Here is a 22,228-nt window from a genome sequence, read left to right on the forward strand (position 1 = left end):
AACTGTGTGCAAGACACCGGGCCTGGCCTTGGAGGGAAAGGGGCACTCATATGGGGGCAAGGTGGGCAAGCTGCAGACAAGGCAGGCCTGCGTTTGGTAGCAGGTGGGAGGAAAGTGGGGGAGGAGATGTTGTTTCTTGTTTAAATGATCGGGGAAAGTCTCCCACGGAGGTGGCATCGGCCTGTGCCCTGGGGATGAATAGGTTTTAGGGACGGAGGTGGGCGTTCCTGGTGGCAAGAATGGCAACAATCAGAGAGGGAGGGAAACAGAAAGCTACAGACGGGATATCGTGGGGAAATAAACAGATAAGCAGGTAGTTATTCTGTAATCCACATTGGCTTTTTATGAACTATTGGTAAAATCCCTGAGCGGATAGCAGAGAGGCGGTGAAGTGTGGTTTTAAGAACTCGGTCTCCTGGCCCAGCACGTTCTAGCTATGTGATCCTGGTTAAACTGCAGGAGCTCTCTGACCTTCACTGTCCTCTTGGGTAAAGTGGGGCAGTCATACCAGGATCACTGGCAAGAAGTAAGCTGATGCATTTAGAGAACTTAGCGTAGGTTAGGTCCAGAGTACGTGGCAAATACATTCTGACTCTTAATAGCAGTAAACAACAAATCGTCCAGAAGTATGAGTTTTTCCTTTAAAGATCTTTCGAGAATAGGAGTGTGTTGCAGCCTCCACGGGTCCATCTCTAACCCTGGTATTGCTTCTAGCTGGCCCAGCTCCACCAAAGGAGGGGGGTGCAGGTTAAGGAGGCCTCAGAACAGGGTTCTTGTAGAGTCTGCTGGGTTGAGAAGTCTACCCAGAGCAAAGCACGGCTACAAAAGCCATGTGCAAGCAGTCGCTCTCTGCTGGCGGCTGAAGAAACCTCATCCTTCCAGGCCTGCACTGGGGCATTCTGGAAACTGTCCTCATCACAAGGGATGCTCCAACTTCACTTCTGACTTCTGGTGCAGGAATTGCCCGGGACTTCCAACAGACCTGAGCTTCCAGGGCTTAGCTGCTGGTGCTTTGCAAAAGGCAACTCGTGAGACCTGTCTGGTTGTCCACTTGGAAGACACCAACCCGTGTGCTATCCACGCCAAGTGTGTAATAATGTTGCCTGAAGATACATGGCTAGCACGCCCCACGCGTGGAGAACGTACTCAGGAATCCTCTGTGATGAGAAACAGTTCACTCTCAAAAAAAAAAAAAAAAAAAAAAACCAGGAGCACCTGAGTGGCTCAGCTGGTTAAGCGTCTGCCTTCGGCTCAGGTCATGATCTCGGGGTCCTGGGTTCGAGCCCCACATCGGGCTCCCTGCTCAGAGCTCGTGTGCACGCTCTCTCTCTCTCCCCTCTCAAATGAATAAAAAAAAAATCTTAAAAACAAAAACCAGAAAAACCCCACAAAAGGTGCTCTTCTTGTTATTGGTAGTCCTGAACATTAGATTTTTTCCCCATGGGGTCAGAAGGTACCCGAGTATGTGATTGTGAATGGAAACACAGGGGGCAGAAATCAGGTCTTGGCAGCAATCACTTTGATTTGTGTGCAAATTTTTATTTTTTTAAAGATTTTATTTATTTGAGAGAGAGAGAGAACACAAGAGGTGGGGAGGGTCAGAGGGAGAAGCAGACTCCCCGCCGAGCAGGGACCCAGATTCAGGACTCGATCCCAGGACCCTGGGATCATGACCTGAGCCGAAGGTAGACGCTGAACAACTGGGCCCCCCAGGCACCCCAGTTTTTTTTTTTTAAGATTTTATTTATTTGTCAGAAAGAGCACAAGCAGGGGGAGCGGCAGGCAGAGGGAGAAGCAGGCTCCCCGCTGAGCAAGGAGGCCAATGTGGGACTCAATCCCAGGACCCCAGGATCATGACCTGAGCCGAAGGCAGACGCTTCACTGACTGAGCCGCCCAGGCACTCCTGTGTGCAAATTTTTAACATAAAAGTGGAGACGTAAAGCATTTGTGCAGGTCGAAATGCTTCAGCAAGAAAATTCAGCAACTGAATTTTATAACAATTATACACAAACCTGCTAAGGGTTTCTGGATCATGCAGGCGTCTGGATTTTCTTAGAGCAAACAGATCATTTATGGGCGGCAACTAAATGGCGTTCTCCGCGTCTGAACCCTACGTGGGATCCCACCCACATAGAGTCTTTCTCCCTGAGTGGTCCTGCATGCAAGTGCATTGGTCCCCTGTGCTGTTCCTGTAACTTTGCTCTTAAAATACATTAAACTCTGAAAACATTTTTTTCTGGGGATAGTTTCAGTGTTCCTTATGCATCCAGATTTGCTGTGTTAGCTTCTTGGGATGCATCTCAGTCAATGCCAGTGGTTTGAAGGATCTGGGGTCCAACACACATGCGGCATTCCCTTGCCAAAAGAAACTGGAATGAAGTTTCTGGAAGGCACAACATTTTTTCAGTTGGCATGATAAAGTATAGGGCTATTGTCATATTCATTAGCCGACTTGTTCTGTAATTCCTAATACCTACCGCTAAAGTGTGAATGAGAATAGAAATTGAATCTGTGTTTGCAGCTCGCTCATCGGGAGAACAGGACGAGGCGACAGACACTGTATCAGTAAGATGTGTTTAAGCCCTCCTCTGTATCGTTGAGAAGTGCCCAGAATGTGGTGTCCCGTGGGCATCAACTGAAGAACCGTGTGTACTCATCGATGACAGCAGCAGTGCAGGGACGGCCCAGGCAGAGCTGCGGTCTGCTGGCTGAGTGTGCACTTGGGCGAGTCAGGTGGTGAGCGCACGCTGCGGCTCCATCTGGGTGGGAGCCCTGTGACAGCGGGGCAGTGTCCCCTCACATCCTCCTGTGCCTCCGAGAGCACGCCATGTGCGCAGGCCGGTGCTCCAGTCTGGCTTCCGAGGGTCAAGGGTGTGAGCGTCCCCGTGCGGACACTGTGACGGCTGCCGGGCCCTGGGGCGTCTTGCTCGTTACCGCCGGTCCCGGGTGTGGAGACATGGGGCAGCGTCTCTGGGACAGCGTGCATGTGAGGGGACGCCTACAGATCTTTCCGTTCCAGGGCTGAGATCTGAGCTCTCACGCGCATTCTTTCCAGAACGGTATTTAACGTTTCCTTCTGTGCCCCTAAGCAGTGACCACGTCCCGGGCGGTCACGGGCGCTGATGCTCCCCACCACCCCGAGGCCCCGTGACGACTCTCACCGTGCAGCCAAGGAACTGAGGCCCAGAGAGGCCCCCCGACACAGGCAGAGCCGGGAGCCAGCGGGTGGCCGGGCGACCTGAGCCCCACTCGGTCCGTACCGCCTCTCCTTCTGGTCCTTACACATCTGTGAATGGGTCTGCTTAAAACTCTGAGGCCTCTCTGCAAGCAGTAAAAGTCACTGGTGTTGCAGAGCAGGTGGGCACACCGCCTTCAACCTCTGCGTTACTTCAACGTGTCGATCGGCAGGGTGCAGAGAGACAAAACACGGGCCTGTCCCGAAGGACAACAGTGCCTCCGGATGTGAAACAGGAGGAAGAGCCAGGCTCAAGGACACCAGGCTGTGACTAACTACAAAACTTTTCTTGGCTTTTTTTCTTTTTTTTTTGAGATATAATTCCTATGCCATCAAAATCACCATGTTAAAGAATGTAATCCAGTGTTTTTTAGTATGTTCACATAGCTTTGCAACCATCACCCTAATTCGGGTACATTCTCATCACCCCCAAAGAGCCCCCAGACTTGTTAGCAGCCACTCCCCACTGTCTGCACTCCCCCCCGCCCAGTCCCTGGCAATCACTTACCGACCTTCTTTCTCCTCGGATTTGCTCATTCTGGGTGTTGCACGGAAATGGACTCACCTAGTAAGTGGCCTTTAGTGCCTGGCCTCGTGCACGGAATGTCGTGTTCTCTGGGGTCCTCCACGGTGTGGGAGGCGTCAGCGCTTCATCCCTTCCTGGACTGAGTTATATTCCCTGTGTGGATGGACCCGTGTGTTTGTCCACACATCAGCTTGATGGACGCGCCCTTGGCTTGGAAATTGTGTTTCTGGGAAGGCTCCCTGTCAAAATAAAATTTTAATTCTGTCAGGTCCTTTGTCTTACATCTGCTAAGGATTCCAGTTCATTCTGCCTCAAAGGTTTTATGACAACATCCGCCACTGCAACGAATCACGCAGACCCTTCCTCCGCTGGAGCGCCGTGGGGCCAGCGGATGCCCCGTGGCTGGGCCTGAGTTGGGGGAGGGCTGGCCCACCGCCCGCGGGGCTGCAGCAGGCTCCCGTGGGACGCGCCCAGCAGCACACAGGAGGACGCGTGCATTTCTCTGAGCTCCTCCCCAGTGCTCCTCTCTCCCTGCCCATATTATGTGGTAGGGGAATCGGGGTATTAGTTCCTGTTGGGTTTGACTTTTTCCTTCCTGAGTTGTTGAGTCTGTCTCTGTGGCCGTGACAGGCCGTTCTCTCGAGACTTAGGCTCACGAAAGGCTTTTCCTAAAATCTATCTTTGTCTCTTTTCAGGTCGACCCAGTGTTTACAAGGGAAGTAAAAGCCAAAGTAAAGAGGTGAGTGGAAGAAGCGAACAGGCGTTTTGCAGGAGAGGAAGCCCAGTGGCCAGCCCCTCACCCCAATTCCCATGCTTGCGCCGCACTCCCTGCACCCAGGTTCTGCTCCCGGCACTCACGGACGCCGCCTCGCGTAACCTCCCCACGATCCCGGGGGCTCCGGGCGCTCTTACTCCCCGCACTCGACAGGAAGGATGCTGTGCTGGTGGCGTGAGCAGTGCCCTCGGGAGCGGAGATGCCCATCCTCCCTCGCTCAGGGAAATGCCGATGAAACCCGCTTTGAAGTTGTAATTTCCACTGATCACACTGGCAGAAACTAAAAGACCTAAGGTATCAAGTGCTGGGTAGTGCCCGCTGCAGACGCTCCAGAACACAGGCTGAAACACGTGGCTAATTGCTCACGTAAGAAGCGGCCAGATGTGGCTGGCCCGGGACCACATCCTTAGGGTGACAGGTGGCCCCAGGGCCCCTCCAGCACATTCTGAGTGTTCAGCGGGGACCCAGGAAAGGGTGGGGACCAGAAGGGTCCCCTTTTAGTTGGTTTCCTCACGGTCCCCCAGGACGGCCCCTCCATGTCACTGGCCACCGTCAGCACAGGGGACTGCGAAGTACTGATTTCACCCCCATAGATACGTGGGCGTCTTTATACGGCTCAGAGACTCAGAGCACTCACAGGTAAAACCGTAGGCAGTTATGTGAGTGGTGGAGAGGGTGTTGGAGGACACGAATCAGTGTTGCTGGATTAAAAAAATAAGACAAAACCCGTATGATATGTCCACTCCGGGCAGTGGACACCTGGGTGCTTGTTGTATTCTTCATTTTAGCATTTCTGTTTCTGTTTATTGTATGTCCATTACTGTCCCTATTAGTATTTTTTTAAACAATCATTTTAGAAATGGTCGCATTATTAGAAAAAGTGGCCAGCACCTTATGTTTGACTTCCGATACCTGGGGGGCATGATTCACAGCGGCGGCAGCTCATCAGGGGCGGGGAAGGGCAGAGACCCCCCTCCCCATACTGTGCCGTCCGTATGCCGACTTCTCCATCTGCAGAATTATTGTCCTCCCTCCAGCCACCCCCCCTTCCCCCCCACCACAAGACTCCCAGTGGCAAAGAGCTGTCCCTGCTCCTGTTTCAGGACGGCTGGGGTGCGGCTGCTGGGAGAGATGCCCCAGGAGGACCTACACGCAGCGCTGAAGAACTGCTTCGCGGTGGTGAACAGCTCTGTGTCTGAGGGCATGTCCGCTGCGATTCTGGAGGTAATGACCCAGCCTGAGTCCTGGAGGCGGGGCCAGGAAGCGCCACGTCCCTCCTGTTCTCCTTTACGAGGCGGTGTCCTTGTCAATCAAGGTCTGAGGCTCTCAGAGCCTTGGAAAGCAAAACAGCCTTTCTTTGGAACCTCAGAAGTAGTTTTTAAGTTCTGAGACTTAAAAAAAAAATCATTTCATTTCTCTTTGCCATTTGTCCTTGGCAGCTACAAAATAAAATGAAACTAGATCACCTCTCTGACCCGCTAAATATCTTAGATGGAAGGGCGCTTCGGTTCTAAGAGGTGGGGCCAGGAAATGGGATGAAGGTGTGTTTGGGCAAGAAGTCTCCTTCCTCTTGATTTTCTTCTCCTCCTTTTCAGTATGCTCTATAATCCCAGCATTCAGGGGACAACAATGGTGGGGCTTGCACATGTGGTGGGGGGGCGCGCACCATGGAGCAGGGGTGACGGGTGCACGGGGAGGGAGTGGGCAGGGCCATGAGGGGAGAGCTGATCCCCTCGTCTAGCATTTGGCTCCAGAAAGGACTTTCCTTTCTCTTGTTTTGTGGTCACATCCTTGCGGGCTGGACTCCCTTTCAAGAGCAAGCTCGGCACAGAGTGGCCTCCGTTCGCTCCGTCCAGACCAGTGCTCAGTCCCGGAGCTCGCCCAGAACATTCGGTCACGAGTCACAGCATGTGTGTGGTCACGAGCGGTCACGTACAGCTCTGAACACGTGCCATGCACGCGGCAGATGTGCCTAATTAGGGACTAGCTCATGATACAACCTGCTCGAGAGAAGGAGGCTCCAGCCGTTGCGCCCCTGGGCCTCTGAAGCGGTTTCATGTGTTCTGTCTCACTGGGGGAGAAATGCATGCTTAGAGCGAGGCCATCCTTCCATCCGATTTGTAACATCCATTTCTTCCTTTGGACACTAACTGAATTTACTGCACTTGCTGGCAGAAGGTACAATTTAGTGTTTCACACAACACAGTAAATCATGAAAGCAGCCCAAAAAAATAATCCTCCCTAAACTGAAGGACCGACTGTTGTCTCATGCCTAATATTTCCTGTGGCCTCCTTTAAAAAAAAGCAAAGCGCAAAACTCAAAGCAACACCGGGAGCCAGGGGTACGAGCTGCACGTCCACGCCTCGATGCCAGAGCGTGCAGTGTGGACCGTGACCCACTCGTCTTCAGGCGGAGACCTCCATCTGAGCTGGCGGGTGGCGTCGTTCAGCCACAGGAGCCGCGCCCTTCGCCTTCGCACCCCACCTGACAGCTTCAGAAAGGCACGTTCTTACCCCACCCGTCCTTGAGCTGGTGCTGAACTGCTCCTTTGTATGTAAATACACATTTTCTTGCTCAAGTTCCCAAGAAGAAGTGAAGTAGAATTCAGGAATGATTTCATCACTGGCGCCCAGCGCATCTCACTGCTGATGAATTGCTGTCAAACCTCATTTCCTTCAAAGGCAAGGCAGCTGTTAGCGAATGTGACTGTCTTAAATGTTGATGTTGTGCTCCTTTTGCAAACTCTAAAATAACCTTTGGGTTGAGGGTTTTGAATGAAGCTGATTTCAGGGGAGTGGTCTGGGTGCATTTCATTAGAATCCATTCAGATAACCCAAGTGGTTAATCACAGAATGAACGCATATCACTTTTGAAGGAAGGGATCTTTCGACCTCCCAGAATTAGCTTTGTTTTCTCATGGAGGCATATAAAAATCTCATTTGCTAAAATACATCTCTTACCGAGAAACTCCAAAAATCAAGCTCGAGCTAGAAGTGTGGGCAGTAGGGTGAATATTCCTACAGCGAATCTGTGGTTTCCAGTTTGGGCTGATTGTGGAGTTGCATCAAATGAAGTTGAAATAATACAGAAAAGTATGTTCTTACCTCAGTCCCCCCACCCGGAACACGCACGCACGTGCACACGCACACACACGCGTGTGCTACCCTCCCGGTCAGTTTCTGCTGCCCAGGGGGAAGGAAGGCCGTATTCTAAAGCCAAGAGTAACAGGAGAATTCTCGGCTCTTAGCTTCCGGGCCCAGACCCTCGTGACTGAAGCCTCCCTGCAGGGCTCTCCGAGCACAGCTGTGACTCTGTGCCCTCTTGGCCGTGGCTAGTTTCAAAGTGTGTCGGGTGTGTGGCCCGGCTGTGTCCTTCCCACTTCACAGAGTGAAGGGCCTTCTGAGGCATCACAATGAGAAGGGTGTCACAGGCATTTAGAGCGGGGTGAGGGGGAGAGGCCTGCAGGGAGGTGAAGTATTTTTCAAGGTGCAAGACTGTCTCTTGCATCCAAGAGTTGCTCCCCAAATGCCCTGGGCCTCTGCGTTGAGAAGCTTTCTAACCCCGGCAATGTAAGATCCGAATGCAGCGCATTGTGTCAGGGGACGCTCGGACCCGCCTCGTCCCCACCTGACAGGCAGCGGTCCCTATACTGGACACGCGCTAGTCAAGGCCGTGAAAACCCAAGCAAACCTCTCCACGAGAAAATCTGGAATTCCAGAAATCAGAATTCCCTCCGTAAATGCAGGTGACGGTGACCACCCTTCATGGCCCGCGCTTCACGGCTTTGGCCGGAGGGAGCCCCCGGCAGCTGCATATGGAGGCGGATATGCACGTGGAGGGGAGGCAGGGTCTCTGGAATCTTCTGGCAGCTCTGCAGAAAATGGGGCAGGAGCTACAAAGCTTCCTTTCAAGGTGGAATCAGGTGATGACAGGTGGAGGAGCTCCCGCGGGGAGAAATCGGATGCGGGTGGACCGAACTCGGCACAGACACTGTTCACTGTCGGAACCCCGGACCCAGGTCTGGACTGCTGGCCACCCCCATGCGCTGCACGAGCCCTGTCTGCGTTCACCGGTGGAAAGCGTGCGCAGGGTACATGCGCCCATCTCCCTACGCCGTCGAGCACAAGATGCCGCCGCCGGGCCAGGTCTGGTCCGGACCCACTTTGCGCCCTTGTCTGGCCCTGGGACCTCGCCTTTCTTCCAGGCAGCTTGTTTTTAAGGAGGTGACGTCACGCTTTGAGAAAGCGATGTAAGAATCAATCATCAGATTCCTGAGTGCTGTGTCTTGGCCGTATGAAAACAGCCTTCCCACCCGCTTCTTCCTTCTGAAGACATTTCCTTTCCTAGCGACAGTTTAGTTTTGAAGAGAGGACTTCAGAGTGCGTTGTCTGTGAATACACGACATCAGGCCCCCTTTACGTAGCTTTTGCCCCGCCCCCAGGCCTTGGGGACGCGGAGCCTGGAGCCTGGAAACAGTCATCGCATTACCTGTGCCCTCTTTCCTTCCACCGGGGTGTGCTGGGCGCACGCGGTGCGCTGGCTTTGGCCTGGGCTCTGGAGACACAGCAGTGAGCAGGACACAGAAAAGTCCTGGATCCTAGGGAATATACGCCCTTGTTTGGAGCAGAAAGAAGGAACTGGAAACCGGAAGCGAGGCCACCCATAAAGGAACATAATAAGCTCTGGGCAGGAAACGAAGGGGGGCGCCATGCGACAGGGTGGGAGGCGAGGCCATCGTCAGCCACCGGGGAGGGAGTGCTGGTCAGTGGTGAGTGTGAGCCGAGGGTCCAGGTCCTAACTCCCAGGACCTCTTCTGGACACGGGGTCTCTACAGAGGCAGTCGCGTTAAGAGGAGTCATTAGGGTGGACCCCGAGCCACTGTGCGGGGTGTCCTGGTAAGAAGAAGGCATTTGGACAGACAGGCGCGCGCAGACCCAGGAAGAAGGCAGCATCTCCGGGCCGAGGAGGGAGGCCTGGGCCAGATCCTTCCCCACGCCCTCAGAAGCAACAGCCCGGAGCCTCACTCTCGGACTCACGGCCTCCGGAACCGGGGCGGCACCTTCCCTGGTTTCAGCCGCCCCGTCTGCGGTGCCATGTTTCCCGAGCACGCTCCTGCAGCGGGAGCGTGGCCTTGAACTCGGCCCTGAACGACGAGAAAAGCCTTCCCGATGTGTGGGAAGAGAACCGCTGGAGAGAACAGCCGGAGTACTACTGGAGGGATCAGAACCAGATACATTCCCGGTCCGTGCCTGGTGCTCTGCCTGATTGCGAGCCGCCCTCCTCCCGGAGCGACGGCATGGCTCTCGCAGAAAACATTCCCAAGCCGCCACAGCGGCCATCCCGCAGGAGACACTCGCCATGCAAGGACACGTGTTGCGCGACCTCACTTGTCCCCGATGAAGGCGGTCTCTAGTAAGTGCTATTTCCATACAGCCAAGACAAGGCATTAAAGAAAAAGCCAGAAAATTTATCACCAGACCGAAAACAAAGACATTTTCGAGATAAAGAAAAACTCATCAATTTATGTTCTATGACATCACCACACTTACATATAACATTTTATTTGATTTAGTACTGTAGCAATAAAATGTTAGCAATGGAGTATTCACTTACTGGGCAACTAAATTTATTGATAAACAATCTGTGAGCATGTCTTTTATAAACCGTGATTTGGGGCTTCTGTCCCTGACTACAGGACACACTCTGAATAAATTCAGAGGTCTTTCGCACTGTCTTTTTAAAATGCTTCTTTAATACAACAATCTTATTGAGATGTAATTCACATAACAAGCATACATCTGTCCACTCACTTAAAGCATCAGTTCAGTCAAAGTGTGCAATTCAGGGGTTTTTAGTACATTCCCATGTGTGAGCCCTCAGCATTATCAATTTTAGGAAATTTTCATCACCCCAGAAAGAAATCCTGGACACGTCCTCAGTCACTCGCTGTTTCTCCCCAACATGCCCCCCACGCCAACACCAGTCTACTCTCTGTCGTTCAGATCTGCCTCCTCCCATTTCCTATAAAGGGAGTCCAACGACATGGGGACTTTTGGGACCTGCTTCTGTCACCCACATAATGTTTTCATGCTGCAGGACGCGTCTGGACCTCATTCCTTTGTATTTGTGAAATACGCCATCATACAGACACACTGCCTTACGCGTCTGCTCACCGGTTCGTGGACATCTGGGCTGGGTCCACTTCCTGGCCATGATGAATAATGCTGTGAACATCTGTGTACAAGTGTTTGCTTGGCCACATGGTTCCGTTTCTCTTGGGTCTGTATCCAGGAGTGGAGTTGCTGGGTCCCGTGGGAACTCTGTTTAACCCTCTGAGGAGGAGCCACACTGTTTTCCAAAGTGACCGCACCATCTCATAGCCCACCAGCAGGTTTGGACTCACAGAGTTCAAACCCCTGTTGTTCAAGGGTCAGCTGTGTATAAAGGAACCAGGATTCAGACCCAAGCAGGAGAGCTTCAGAGCATGCACTTTAAGGAAATTATCATCATTTTGACTTAAAAGTTTAAAACCCAGAGAAATAAAAAAACAGTACAATGAGTAGCTGAAGACCCTTCACCTATGCTCACCTCTGTGCTCCATCTCCCCCATCACCTCTCCCTGAGACTGACAGACAGACACACACGTACACATGCATTCATATGATATGTCAAATGTAAGTCCCCGCCTCTGTTCCACATTTATATCCCCTTTTTCCACAGCCATACCCTGGTTCCCAAAAATGTGGTCAGAGAACATACTTTTTATGACTTCAGTCTTTTTGAATATACTGTCTTATTTATTTGGATTTAGCACATGATGCATCCCGGAGAAGGAACTGTGTGTACTTGGGAAGAATGGGTCTTCTGTAGCCACTGGGGGGTGTACTGTAAATGTCCGGTTAAGTGGGTTAGTGCTGTTCAGAGCTTCTGTCTCCCTGATGGTTGTCTGTCTAGTTGTTCTATCAGTTACTGAGAGTGGGGTTTCGAGAGTTCTTATTATGACTAAATTGCCTGTTTCTCCTTTCAATTCTGTCAGTTTTTGCTTCAGGTCCTGTGGGGCTCTGTCCTTAGGTGTGTGCACACTTATAATTTTTATGTTTCCCTGATGTATTGATCCTTTTCTCACCACGAGATGCCCCTCTTTGTCTCCAGGAACAGTTCTTGTCCTCATGGCCATTTTGTCTGGTGTTAGGATCACCAGGGCAGCTCTGTGGTTACTGTTCACAGGTATATTTTCTCATCCTTTTACTTCCAAACTTTTGTGTCTTTGAATCCAAAGTGTATCTCTTGTAGGCAGTGAATACAGTGAGTCTTGCTATTTTTACCCAGTCTGACAATTTCTGCCTTTTGAGTGTGCTGTTTAGTCCATTCACGTTTAATGTAGTAACTGCAATGGTTGGTTTCCGTGATTTTTTTATGTGCTGCTGGATTCTGTTTGCTACTCTTTTCTTTAGGTTTTTATGGAGAGAGTTAGACATGAGGATGGCCTGTGGCTTTCTTTCCCATGCCCTCTATCTCATCCTTTGGTATTATTGTTGAACTTATTTCACAACAATTACTTGGAATGTTTCTTTCCTTTTCTGTTATCTGGAACAGTTCCTGCAGCAGTAGGATGATGCAGTCTGATGATTTTGCAGAATTCCCTTGTGACACCGTCTGAGATGATCCTTTTGTTGTAGATGGTTTCCCGGATAACTTCTTTCTCTTCTAGAAATTGATCTGTTTAAGCTTTTCTACTTCTACCAGGGTTAATTGGTAAGAAGCATTCTTCCTGGTAACTACACAGTTCAGCTAGGTTTTCAAATTTATTTGCAAAGACTTCTGTAAATATCCTCCTGTGACTGCAAAATTCTTCTGAGTTTCAGTGCTCTGTTCCCCCTCGGTCTGTCTGGTTTTGCTTTCTCCTTTCTCGTGATCAGGGTTGCTGGTGACTTCTTTATTTCACTGATTTTTTTTTCGGAGAAAATCTATTTGGATGTATCAGTTGCTTTGCTTTTGCTTTCTACTTCATTAATTGCTGCTTCTATTATTGCTTTCCTTCTACTTCCTTTGGTTTGATACGTTGTTTCCTTTTTATGGCCTTTTGTGTCAAGCAAGGCTCCCCTACTGTGCAGTACCACCTCACTATCCCCCCTCAACCAACTGCTCCCCTCACCTGAGCCTCCTGCGTCCTGCCATTTCCAGGTTGATAACAAACATTTGTCCAACAGTGGACAACGAATGGACAATTCTCCGTGGTGCGCAGCCTTCCATGTAGGATGGGTGCTCGGGGAGCACTGGTTGAGCTGATACACAAGCGAGTCTATGCAACACGAGGGCTGAGAATAAGATCTTCTTTGCCTGAGACAGGGATTTAAACTCTGTTATCTCTCAGGATCGGCTGGCTGGTCCTGTGATTCTCTGGTCGTCAGTTTCATAAATCCGCATTTGTCTATCTCTACATCTATATCTGTAGACAGCTCCTCTCGATCTCTGTGTCTGCCACAGACTCTTCACAAATACACTGGTGCTTATCCAAAATCAGAGGATAAATGTACCCTTTGAGTATGAAAATGCTGTGGGGGCCGCCTGCAGCAGAAGCACCCTGACATGTCGATCACCCTCTTTCTGAGCTCTGCCCTGGCATGAGATGGTGTGTGACAAGGCAGTCTCAAAGGTCTCGCTCGTGCGGAGGATGCGGCAGTTAGTTGACAAATGTCTAAAAGTGAAATCACAGTGTGTTGCGCTAGTTTAATGAGTCAGCAACGTACACCGTGTGACAAGTGAAGAGACAAGCCATAGGACTCCCAGCATCACTCACCATCGTTACGTTACGACCTCGTGACTGATGTAGCTGATGTGCTAGGCAGCTTATGCCACAAAACACATAATGGTATTTGTGCAAAATGACATCTGAATTTTTCATGTGCTGCCTAGAGGACAGTTTAGTCCTTCATTCCCCAAAAGATGCAACCAGGACCCAGGGAGACATCCAGGACCACATCAGTGCGCTTGCTACCTCAGCAGCTCCTGGGCGGCCCAGGAGGATCGTGGGAGCAACTTCACGAATGCCTGATTGTGGGGCAGAGCAGGGTGCGGTGGGGGCCTGGTCAGGGTTCCTCATCACTCCAAGTGATAGTGCTGCACTCTGAGGGCGACGGCCACCGTGTGGGCCCGGAGCAAAGAGAGTAAGACCGAGATCTTCATTCAAGACCGAGGCCTCTTGATCCTGGCCCCATGCTGTCTTCCAGGACGCCAGACTGCACCTGCAGTATGTCAGAACCCGGGCCACCCAGGAGTCCAGAAGCCCTTGTGACTGGTGCTGGGATGTGGCCATTTCAGGTTACTTTTCCCCTGTGCTGTGAGGTGCCTCCTTCCCAGGTGTGATGACCACTCGAAGATCCCAGACATGACCCTACAAAATGACAACGGAAAATCTGACTTGGAGACCTTCTGTGCGCTTGAAACACCAACAGGAGAGCCTGACAGAGAGACCCATGATTGCTGCGCTGGAGAAGCAGCTGGGCGGCTGGCGAGGAGCAGGACGGCGGGGACTCTGATCCATGAGTCAAACCAGCTCTCCCACTTTCCCCGATGGTGGGAACAGAACAGGCTCAGAGGCGGGCCGACAGCAGGGCTGTTGCCAGCTCTGCATTCTCTAGGGCCTAGATCTTAAACTCAAAGTAGACTGGGATGACATAGGGGAAGAAGAAAGAGAAAACCAGACGAGCCTACCGAGACAACAGCCGGCGGTTACGGTGGCTACAGTGGACAACACTGACTCGGAATTCATTCAGGATAGATGCTTCCAGGGCGTTGGCTCCACGGCATTGAATGAGCATCTGCTGTGCATCACACCGTGCTCTGGGTGCTCGGCTGTTGCTGCAGCACCTGCCAGAGGAAGGCCTCTGTGTCACAGGCTTCCGGCTGCGGCTGCAGGTGGGTAACTTACGTTTCTGAAAATGGAATGTCACCCCTTCGTGACCGAATGTTTATTACATGAAGGGAGATGCCACAGGCAGAGTCAGAGTGCCTAAAACACAATTCCGTAGAGTAACAGCCAGATTATTGGTCTGCTGTTGGCGCCAGCCAGTCAGTCCTGCCCGTGGACACCAAGTTGCAAAGGGATGTCCCTCTTATGTGCTGAAGGGCACCTGCCGTAGGAGGGGTGAGTGGTCCCAGGTCCAAGTAGCCCCAGGAGGCTCAATGTAGGAGGCCAGAATAGAGCCTTCCAGGTCGGGCTCCCCAAAACCGCAGGAGAACCAAAGAGATGCTGCCTTGCTGGGGAGGTGAGGCCGACTCTGCCCGCTGGGCTCTCGGGCATCTTTTGAGGTCTTGATGCCAGTTTGTGCTGGGCGGTGGATGCCATGTGCTGATCCAGGCCACGGGGAACGGAAAGCCTGCTTAGTGAATAATCGGGATGATAAATCATGCTCCTTCTTACTCTTGTCTGCGTGCCAGAGAGACGTGCCCGATCCTCCCGCACCGTTCACGTGGCTTGTGCTGGGGGAAAATGACTCATGGGGAGTAATGAGGATAATTAAGGATGTGTTCTCCAAACTGTCACTGCACAAGTGTCAAGCGCACATTTGGAGAGAGGGGGTTTCTTTGTACTGTTGCGGTAATCATGTCAAAGTTTGCGGGATAGAGCTCTCCAGAACCAGCAACAGTAAGTAATTACAATGCAGTATGTACTTTGAAAGTGGAATGTTTCGATCGGGTGAGGTGCCCGAGGTCCGGCGGGCATAGATGTTACTCTCCCCACCTGGGCTCATCGCGCCAGAGAAGCTCTTGATCACCACCCCCCACCTGTCTTCTCTCTCCCGTCCCCAGGCGATGGATTTGGAAGTCCCTGTGCTGGCCAGGAACATCCCCGGGAACGCGGCGGTGGTGAAGCATGAGGTCACAGGGCTGTTGTTTTCAGACCCGCAGGTAAGGAAGGGTTTGTCTGGAACGGTTTCCATCGGCGTTTCCCTCACCAGTCCGGCATTCCCATCTCTTGGCCAGTGCCCAGTGCCGCCTCCCGGGGGTGGGAGCCGTGTGTGCAGCATGTCGGCTGTGGCCACGGGGACAGCCGTGTGACCTGGAAAAACCTAGAACAGAGACCCAAACACAAGACCTGCTCCTGTTCCTGATTCTGCCTCTGACGAGCGGCATGGCCTTGAGCATGTCAGGTCACCTCTGAGATGCTTGGGTTTCTGATCTCCAAGCAGGTGCTCTTCAGAAACAACCTTAGATTTCTAGGACACCTACTGGTTTTCAGAAGATTGCCGTATATCTGATCATTGTGATACCTCAACACAACGTAGAGAATAAGCCAGTACTTCTGCATATGCATCACATCCACGTGTGTTTGAAAATAATGTATGGGATGGTGCAGCGGAGGGTGGGCAAGGCCAGGGCACACGCGTGTGTGGGGACCTCCAGGAAGTGTGTGGAGGGGTCTGGAGGGGGCCCGTGTGTGTCTGCCTGCAGCTGGCCCTTGGGGACGGTGGGCAGGGCGTGTGGCCTGGCCTGAGTCTCTGAGCTCTGTTTTCTCCTGGACAAGTGGAGCTCATCATCCCTGCTGCCTCCTGGAGGGGTGATGGGGGCGGACGGAGGGACACACAGGGCTGTGTGTGTTCACGGCACGTGGCCGGGGCTCCGGACCTGCTGTCACCACGGGAGAGACACGGCCACAGCCGCCACCTACCATCCGGTGGCAGGAAGTAAGTCTCTGAGGCCTGAGCTTTGTCCTTTGAGTCTTTAAAAATTAGGTGCTGTCTACCAGCACCTTTATTAGAGCAGATGTTATATTCAAGAATATAGGGATTTATACTTAAAAATTATAGTCGAGTCAAATAATTGAAAATTCAGTTTTCACATTTCCTGCAGCGGACGCTTAATCCGAGACAGCTTTCCCTTTCTCTTGCTATGACCATGCTCACCTCTTTTCCCTGCGGCCCGGGGCGCTGGCTCCCGTGTGACTGTCCAGCCAAAGGCACCCGGCCGCTAACCCTTCCCTTTTGGCAGCAACGCCCGTGAGCCGGAGAGGATCAGGACCGGAAGAGCAGACAGCAGTTATTGTCTTCTTCTCCAAAGGCTTATTGCTTTTTGCCGCCTTCTGGAAGCCTGGAAATCAACACCGCCAAGCTTTTAGGCCAGACAGTGTTGCCTCCGCCCTGGCAGAGATTTTATTTTCACCTCCCCAAACACGGCGTCTGTTTATTTTGTAGCTCAACTCCAGAGGCTCTGACTTTGCCCAGGAGTCTGAGCACGAGGACAGAAGCACGCTGGCGGTCTTACAGAGTGTCCGGCAGGGGAGTCCTTCTGACACTTGCCAACGAGTGCCACCCCGGCCCCGACAGGGTCGCGTCCCCCTGCTCCCAGACACGGCGCTGTGCCACACAAAGTCAGGGACTTACTTTGATTCTAAAACATGAACGTTGGTGTCACAAAGGATGTTTAAAAAAAAGAACACTTTAGATTTCACATGGGGGGAGGCTGCGTCTTTTAACACACTCTGAGAAGTGCGCTAGACGCGGCTGTCACAGGTGGCTTTGTTTTGTCTTCTTTACGCTCACGACCGGACTCGACGGAGCGCAGGTGGGAAGCCTGCCTCCAAAACAAAATGCATTTTAAATAAGCCGGCCACGTGGTTAGAGTCACCGCGAACGAGGGGCTCAGGTGCACAAACCGCTGGCTGGCTGCCAGAGTGTGGAAGGTTGAGTTCAGATCTGGACCGGAGCAGCATTTCACCTGCTACCCGGGGTGATGCACGCGTGTAAACCGTGAATGCGCTGCCGTCCGAGGCGGATCTGGAGTCGGCAGCTCAGCGTGAGCTCTCCGTCCCTGATGGAGACGACAGAGAAACCGGATAGGAAGCGGGGAGGTCGCCGGTCGCTCACACCCGCCAGACCCACCCCCCGACTTCCCTTCGAAACAGCAAACCTCACACAGGCTTTGCCTGAAGGACCTCAGTGGTTGTCAAAGGGCATCCCTTATCCTCTTATTTTGTGAACCTTTGTATAAAACTAAACCAACAGCGGGGGCAGAGTCCTGACCTTCCCTCTGGGAGCATAGTCCCTACTCTGTGGCAGTCCGCGCCTGGGCCCTCGCTCCCTGTCCCCTTCCCGGTGCCTCTGGCACCCCGTGGCCCCGTCTTGACAACCTGTGCATCATAGGTGCGGTCGGGGGACAGGCTGCTGCCCACGTGTGGTGTCCTGAGGGCCCACGCCTTCTGGCTGTCAGGTTCAGGTTCATGGCCAAGCTAGCTGTGTGTGCAGGCGCTGTCTCCCGGGGCTCCTGGCAGCTCCGAGTCTGGCCACAGAAGGTGAAAGACCAAGGCTAATACCATTAGTGCCTTGGTCAGCCCCGACAGCAGGAGGGAGGTCTTGAGGGAAGAGGCGTGTGGTAAGTCCGTGTGGCTGTCGGGGGTGTGGGGGGAGAACAGAGAAGAAGTGGGTTTGAGAGAGGCTCCCGCGAGGCCAGGCGGCTCGTGCTCTCGTGTCTGGGGCCCGCGGGGGAGACCACGTGCCCCGGGTGAACAAGGGGCCCGCACAGGGCCCATTGCCGGCCGCCCTGGGCCCACAGGCCCGAGTCACAGCCCTTGCTGTGTTTGAAGAGGGGCTGGAATTCCCAAATTATACTTGGATTGTACCCATTTGTAAACGTTGATAATTCAGTCGGCTGTTAGTTTAGACGCTCTGTGGGCCTTCCAACCATCCAACCATCCAGGGGAAGATCTGCTGGGCGGCTACCCGTTAGACATCTGCTCTGGACAAGGCCTGTCCCCTCTCTGAGTGAGTGAGGGATGGGACTGTCACATGGCAGTGACATTCCCAGCGAGGTCGTGTCCGAGGTGGCGTATTCCTAGCTGGGGACCACGTCTTGCCCTCCAGACACAAGAGAAGGCTAGGGGTCCTCAGGCGTCTCGGGAGTGCAGAGTCTCACCAGCCAGAAAGAGGAGTCTGGGCTTCGTGCGACAGGACAAGCGTAGTGGGTTCTGTCTCTGCAAGACGGGGCAGGGGACCGGGTCCCGCATGCACCAGGTGAGTTAGAGAACTTTCCCTGAGGCCCTGCTACACGGCAGGCACTGAGCAAGGTCCTGGAGGTGGAAGCTGGTAGGGAAAGAGTCCAAGCCGCGCGTGGGGTTTGGGGGCCAGGCAGGGGGCTCTGGGATAGGGCCGCACAGCCTCTTCCCGAGCACCACGGGCACCACCCCCGGCAGATGTCATAGGGATCGACTCCTGGGACTCTCACAGGTTCTGCCCAGCGAGGATGAGGCTGGACCCGACGGATGAGGGGCCCGCAGGGAAGGGCCCTTGCGGCAGCAGAGCCCCGCGCAGGAAGCTGGGGCGTGACGGCGAGCGTGCGGGGAGCAGGAGGGGCGCAGTGCGCCGCGTGCCAGGCCTGCGAGGAATGAAGGGGACAAACAGGAACCGTGAGGTGCACGGGACGCAGGAGCGCAGTGGGCACGGTGCTGACGCAGTCCCCGCGGTCTCCATCTCCTGGAGTTAGGCTGTGATGGCCACACACTGTTTTTACAGAAAAATCGACAACATACAAATTAAATGAAGAAGCGTCACAGTTGAGCATTTGGAGACAACCTCCTATTTCTGCAGGACCCACGCAGGTGGGACGCGTTCCCTTCCCGGTCGGACGGGGCTCTCTGTAGCCTCTTGCTTGTCACGGGTGGTGAATCCATCTGCGCTCTTGTTCTCGCGGACGTAGAGACCGTGAGCTTTTCCCCTGGGGCAGCGCACGCCAGACGTGGAGCGTGCTCCTCAGCGCACGTGACTGCTGGAGCAGGGAGGACACACGGCCCCGATGGCCGGGGTACTGGCCATTTAGGGGCTCCTGCCTGTCGGGGCCATTCCCAGAGCTGGCGGTCCAGAGAGCCGTGGCCGCGAGCTGCAGCCGCGTGAAGGCGCGGCTGGTGGCTGAGGTCTGAGGGAGGGAGAGCTGTGCCCGCTTCTAACGGGCAGTGTGTGGCCACTCGTGCGGACCAGGACGGCGGCCACCAGCCCAGGTGTGACCGTCCCCCTCCACTGAGGGTTTGTGGGCCGAGGTGGCCGCACGCAGCCTCAGCAGGACAGCGCCTTTGCAGGGGCTGGAGGCGGCCTCCACCTGGACCCCCAGGTCTGCCTCCCAAAGCCCACTCCTCTGGAGGACCTCTGCCAGCAAGCCTCACGTCCGTCCCGTGTCCCTGAGGCACGGCCAGGATGACTTCATGGCAGATTTACTGCCACATCTCTTGAGGGCTCTGCTCGTCCTTTCTGATCCTCTGAGGCCCCCGACGTAGCTGTGGTCACTCCTGTGCCCCCAGGAGCCTTCTCCGGGCCGGCTCTCCGCTCACGGCATTCCTTCACGTTCTGGCCTTCGCTTGCCGAGACCAGAGGAGGGGGACATGGGTCCAGGGCCGAATGGTCTGAGTGCAGTCCTGTCTCGGCCGCGGACCACTTGCTCTGTGACCCTGGCACGTCCCCTGAACCTCTCTCTGCTCCAGTTTCTTTGAGAACGGACTCATGGGACAGCCCAGAGTCCCAGTCCCTTTCTGCAATTCCAAAATCCAAAAAGCGCTTGAAAAGCAATTTGATTTTTTGGGAGTTTGGTGCCAAAACTCACTTGGCAGCAAACTCGTATCTGAGCTGATGTGAAGTTATTTGTGGCTTTGTTTATCCTGCTTCGCCTGACTAGTCGTACGTTTTGATTTGGAAATTGTGGTGTGTTTCACATGGGGCGCCGCTTAGAGCCACCACGGGGCACACGGTGGAGAGAGGGGGCATAAACCCCATCATTAAATCCCCCCATCCTGGATTCCGAACAGCAAGCACGTGACAGATGCTGCTGCTGATGGTGATGATGTGCGGCTGGTCCGACCCCGCTGTCCTCCCTCGGCAGAGAGGAGAGTGGGAGGCTTTCTCCTTGACCCGGTCGGGAGCATTAACGTCCCCACCACGTGGGTCAGAGCTGTGCACTGTCCTGTCCCCACCTCATCCCCCTACGGGCCACGTCCCCAGAACACAGGAGGCAGACGAGGGAGAGGCTGGGAGCTAACCCAGGCACAGCCGTTTGCAAATCCCTGCTGGCCAATTATTTACACCCGATTCTCTTCCACCTCCTTCTTTGCAGGAGTTTGTTCAATTAGCAAAGAGACTGGTTCGTGATCCTGCGTTGGAAAAAGAAATTGTGGCCAACGGAAGGGAGTACGTGAGAAGGTATCACTCATGGCAGGCGGAAAGAGACACCTATCAGAGCCTCGTCCAGACCCTCGAGGGAAGCATCGACGAGTGAGGGCGCTCGCCTGGTGTTCTCACGCGCCCACCTGGGGCCACCGCGGACGCACGGCCCTGGGTGAACACCAGAGACAGAGTTCTGGGCCAGTGGGGCCGGTCCGGTCCAAATCATGCCAGTTTCAATGGAATCATCGATAAACAACATCAGTTATAAGGCAGAACCTCATCCAAAACCTGTCAGGGCTTCCAGAGAACATCCCGGACGTGTCTACCAGATCAGCTCCTGGGGGCTCCGGGGGGCTCCTAGGGGCCGGGCAGGGGGAGGCGGGGAGAGAGCGGTGTTAGCCGCTACGGGACTTAGAGGCAAGCCGCGCAGCACAGACACGTCCCACCTGCCTTCTGATGACCTGTAACTCATTGTTCAAAACCAGCAACTGAAGTCCAACGTGTCCACAGAAAGGAGTCCACAGAATAAAGTGTGTCGCCGTCAGCCCACGGACTCAGCCCCTGTGTGTTCATGTTGCGAGCAGCATCCAAGAGAAACCCCCCCACCCCAGTCCCAGCCCTGAACACACAGGTACTGATGCCCGAGCATCTCCTGAAGGGGGTTTATGCACAATCACCAAGTTAATGCCAAAGTATAGACGTGAAACCGTGCTTTTCCACAGCATTGTACACGGCTCCGGTTTCATTCTCAGTTAGCTCTATGTTTCAACGTTTTGTTACCGGTTTCAGTTTGCTGAGGTCCAGGTTTGAATGATCCAGGAGTAGGTCTCCAGAGAGTACCGAGATACCGTGACCTCCGAATACGGGGGAATGCACAGAACGGGGTGCCGTGTTTTGCCACAGAGAGGTGCAGCCTCCCCTCGGCTTCTGGGCCTGCCTCTCGGGTTAGCTCCACCCTTGCCCCTTCCCCACTATCCCCGGGTTGGTGATGCCACAGGGCCTGCTGGATGGGCAGCTTCCTGGGATCTTCAGCTTTTCTGAGCAGACTGTGCGGGCTCACCTGGCAGCCGGTGCTTGGAGCTGAACCTGCCTGCCTGTCACTGATCCATAGCTCTCGACGGTGTCCGGAGAGTTGCCCTTTATGCATTTTCCCTGTGAAGACACTGTGTCTTCTTCTTCCCACTCCTTGTGTCTCCCCACGGCCCACCCTCACTTCCCTTCTGACCCAATGTCCTCTTGGAAAGTCAGGGGGCCCGTGTGGGGATGACACACGGAAGGCCTCCCTACCCAAAATCCTGGTGCCCGGCCACATTCCTCGACCGGTCACATCAGCTCTCGGGGTTGATGTTGGGTCCAGCGACCCAACACTGCCACCAAGACCGACGGGACAGCTACTGCCTTAAAGGGTCCGTCTGAATAGGGACCGGAACTTCACAGAAAACGAACATCTGAGAAGAGGCTAGGTGATGAGTTTGTATTGAAAAGTGAATCCAGAATGAAGAAGGCGGGTTAAATTCGCCTGATGTTTAACACACTTGATTTATGCCG

At 53.7% G+C, this 22,228-nt stretch overlaps 1 protein-coding gene across 1 annotated transcript in view; it reads left to right on the forward strand.

The window, feature by feature from the left end:
• Window positions 1-21,221, forward strand: part of GLT1D1 (glycosyltransferase 1 domain containing 1) — an 81,537-nt gene extending 60,316 nt beyond the window's left edge. Inside the window, exons 10-13 of the mRNA XM_021698543.2 lie at window positions 4,458-4,501; window positions 5,641-5,761; window positions 15,351-15,449; window positions 20,631-21,221. Of these exons, the coding sequence (XP_021554218.1) occupies window positions 4,458-4,501; window positions 5,641-5,761; window positions 15,351-15,449; window positions 20,631-20,792 (426 nt within the window). The 3' untranslated portion in view covers window positions 20,793-21,221. The remainder of the gene's footprint in view (window positions 1-4,457; window positions 4,502-5,640; window positions 5,762-15,350; window positions 15,450-20,630) is intronic.
• The last annotated feature ends 1,007 nt before the right edge of the window (window positions 21,222-22,228 follow it).

The sequence above is a fragment of the Neomonachus schauinslandi genome, chromosome 14 (genome assembly GCF_002201575.2).
Source record: "Neomonachus schauinslandi chromosome 14, ASM220157v2, whole genome shotgun sequence".
In the NCBI taxonomy this organism is placed as follows: domain Eukaryota; kingdom Metazoa; phylum Chordata; class Mammalia; order Carnivora; family Phocidae; genus Neomonachus; species Neomonachus schauinslandi.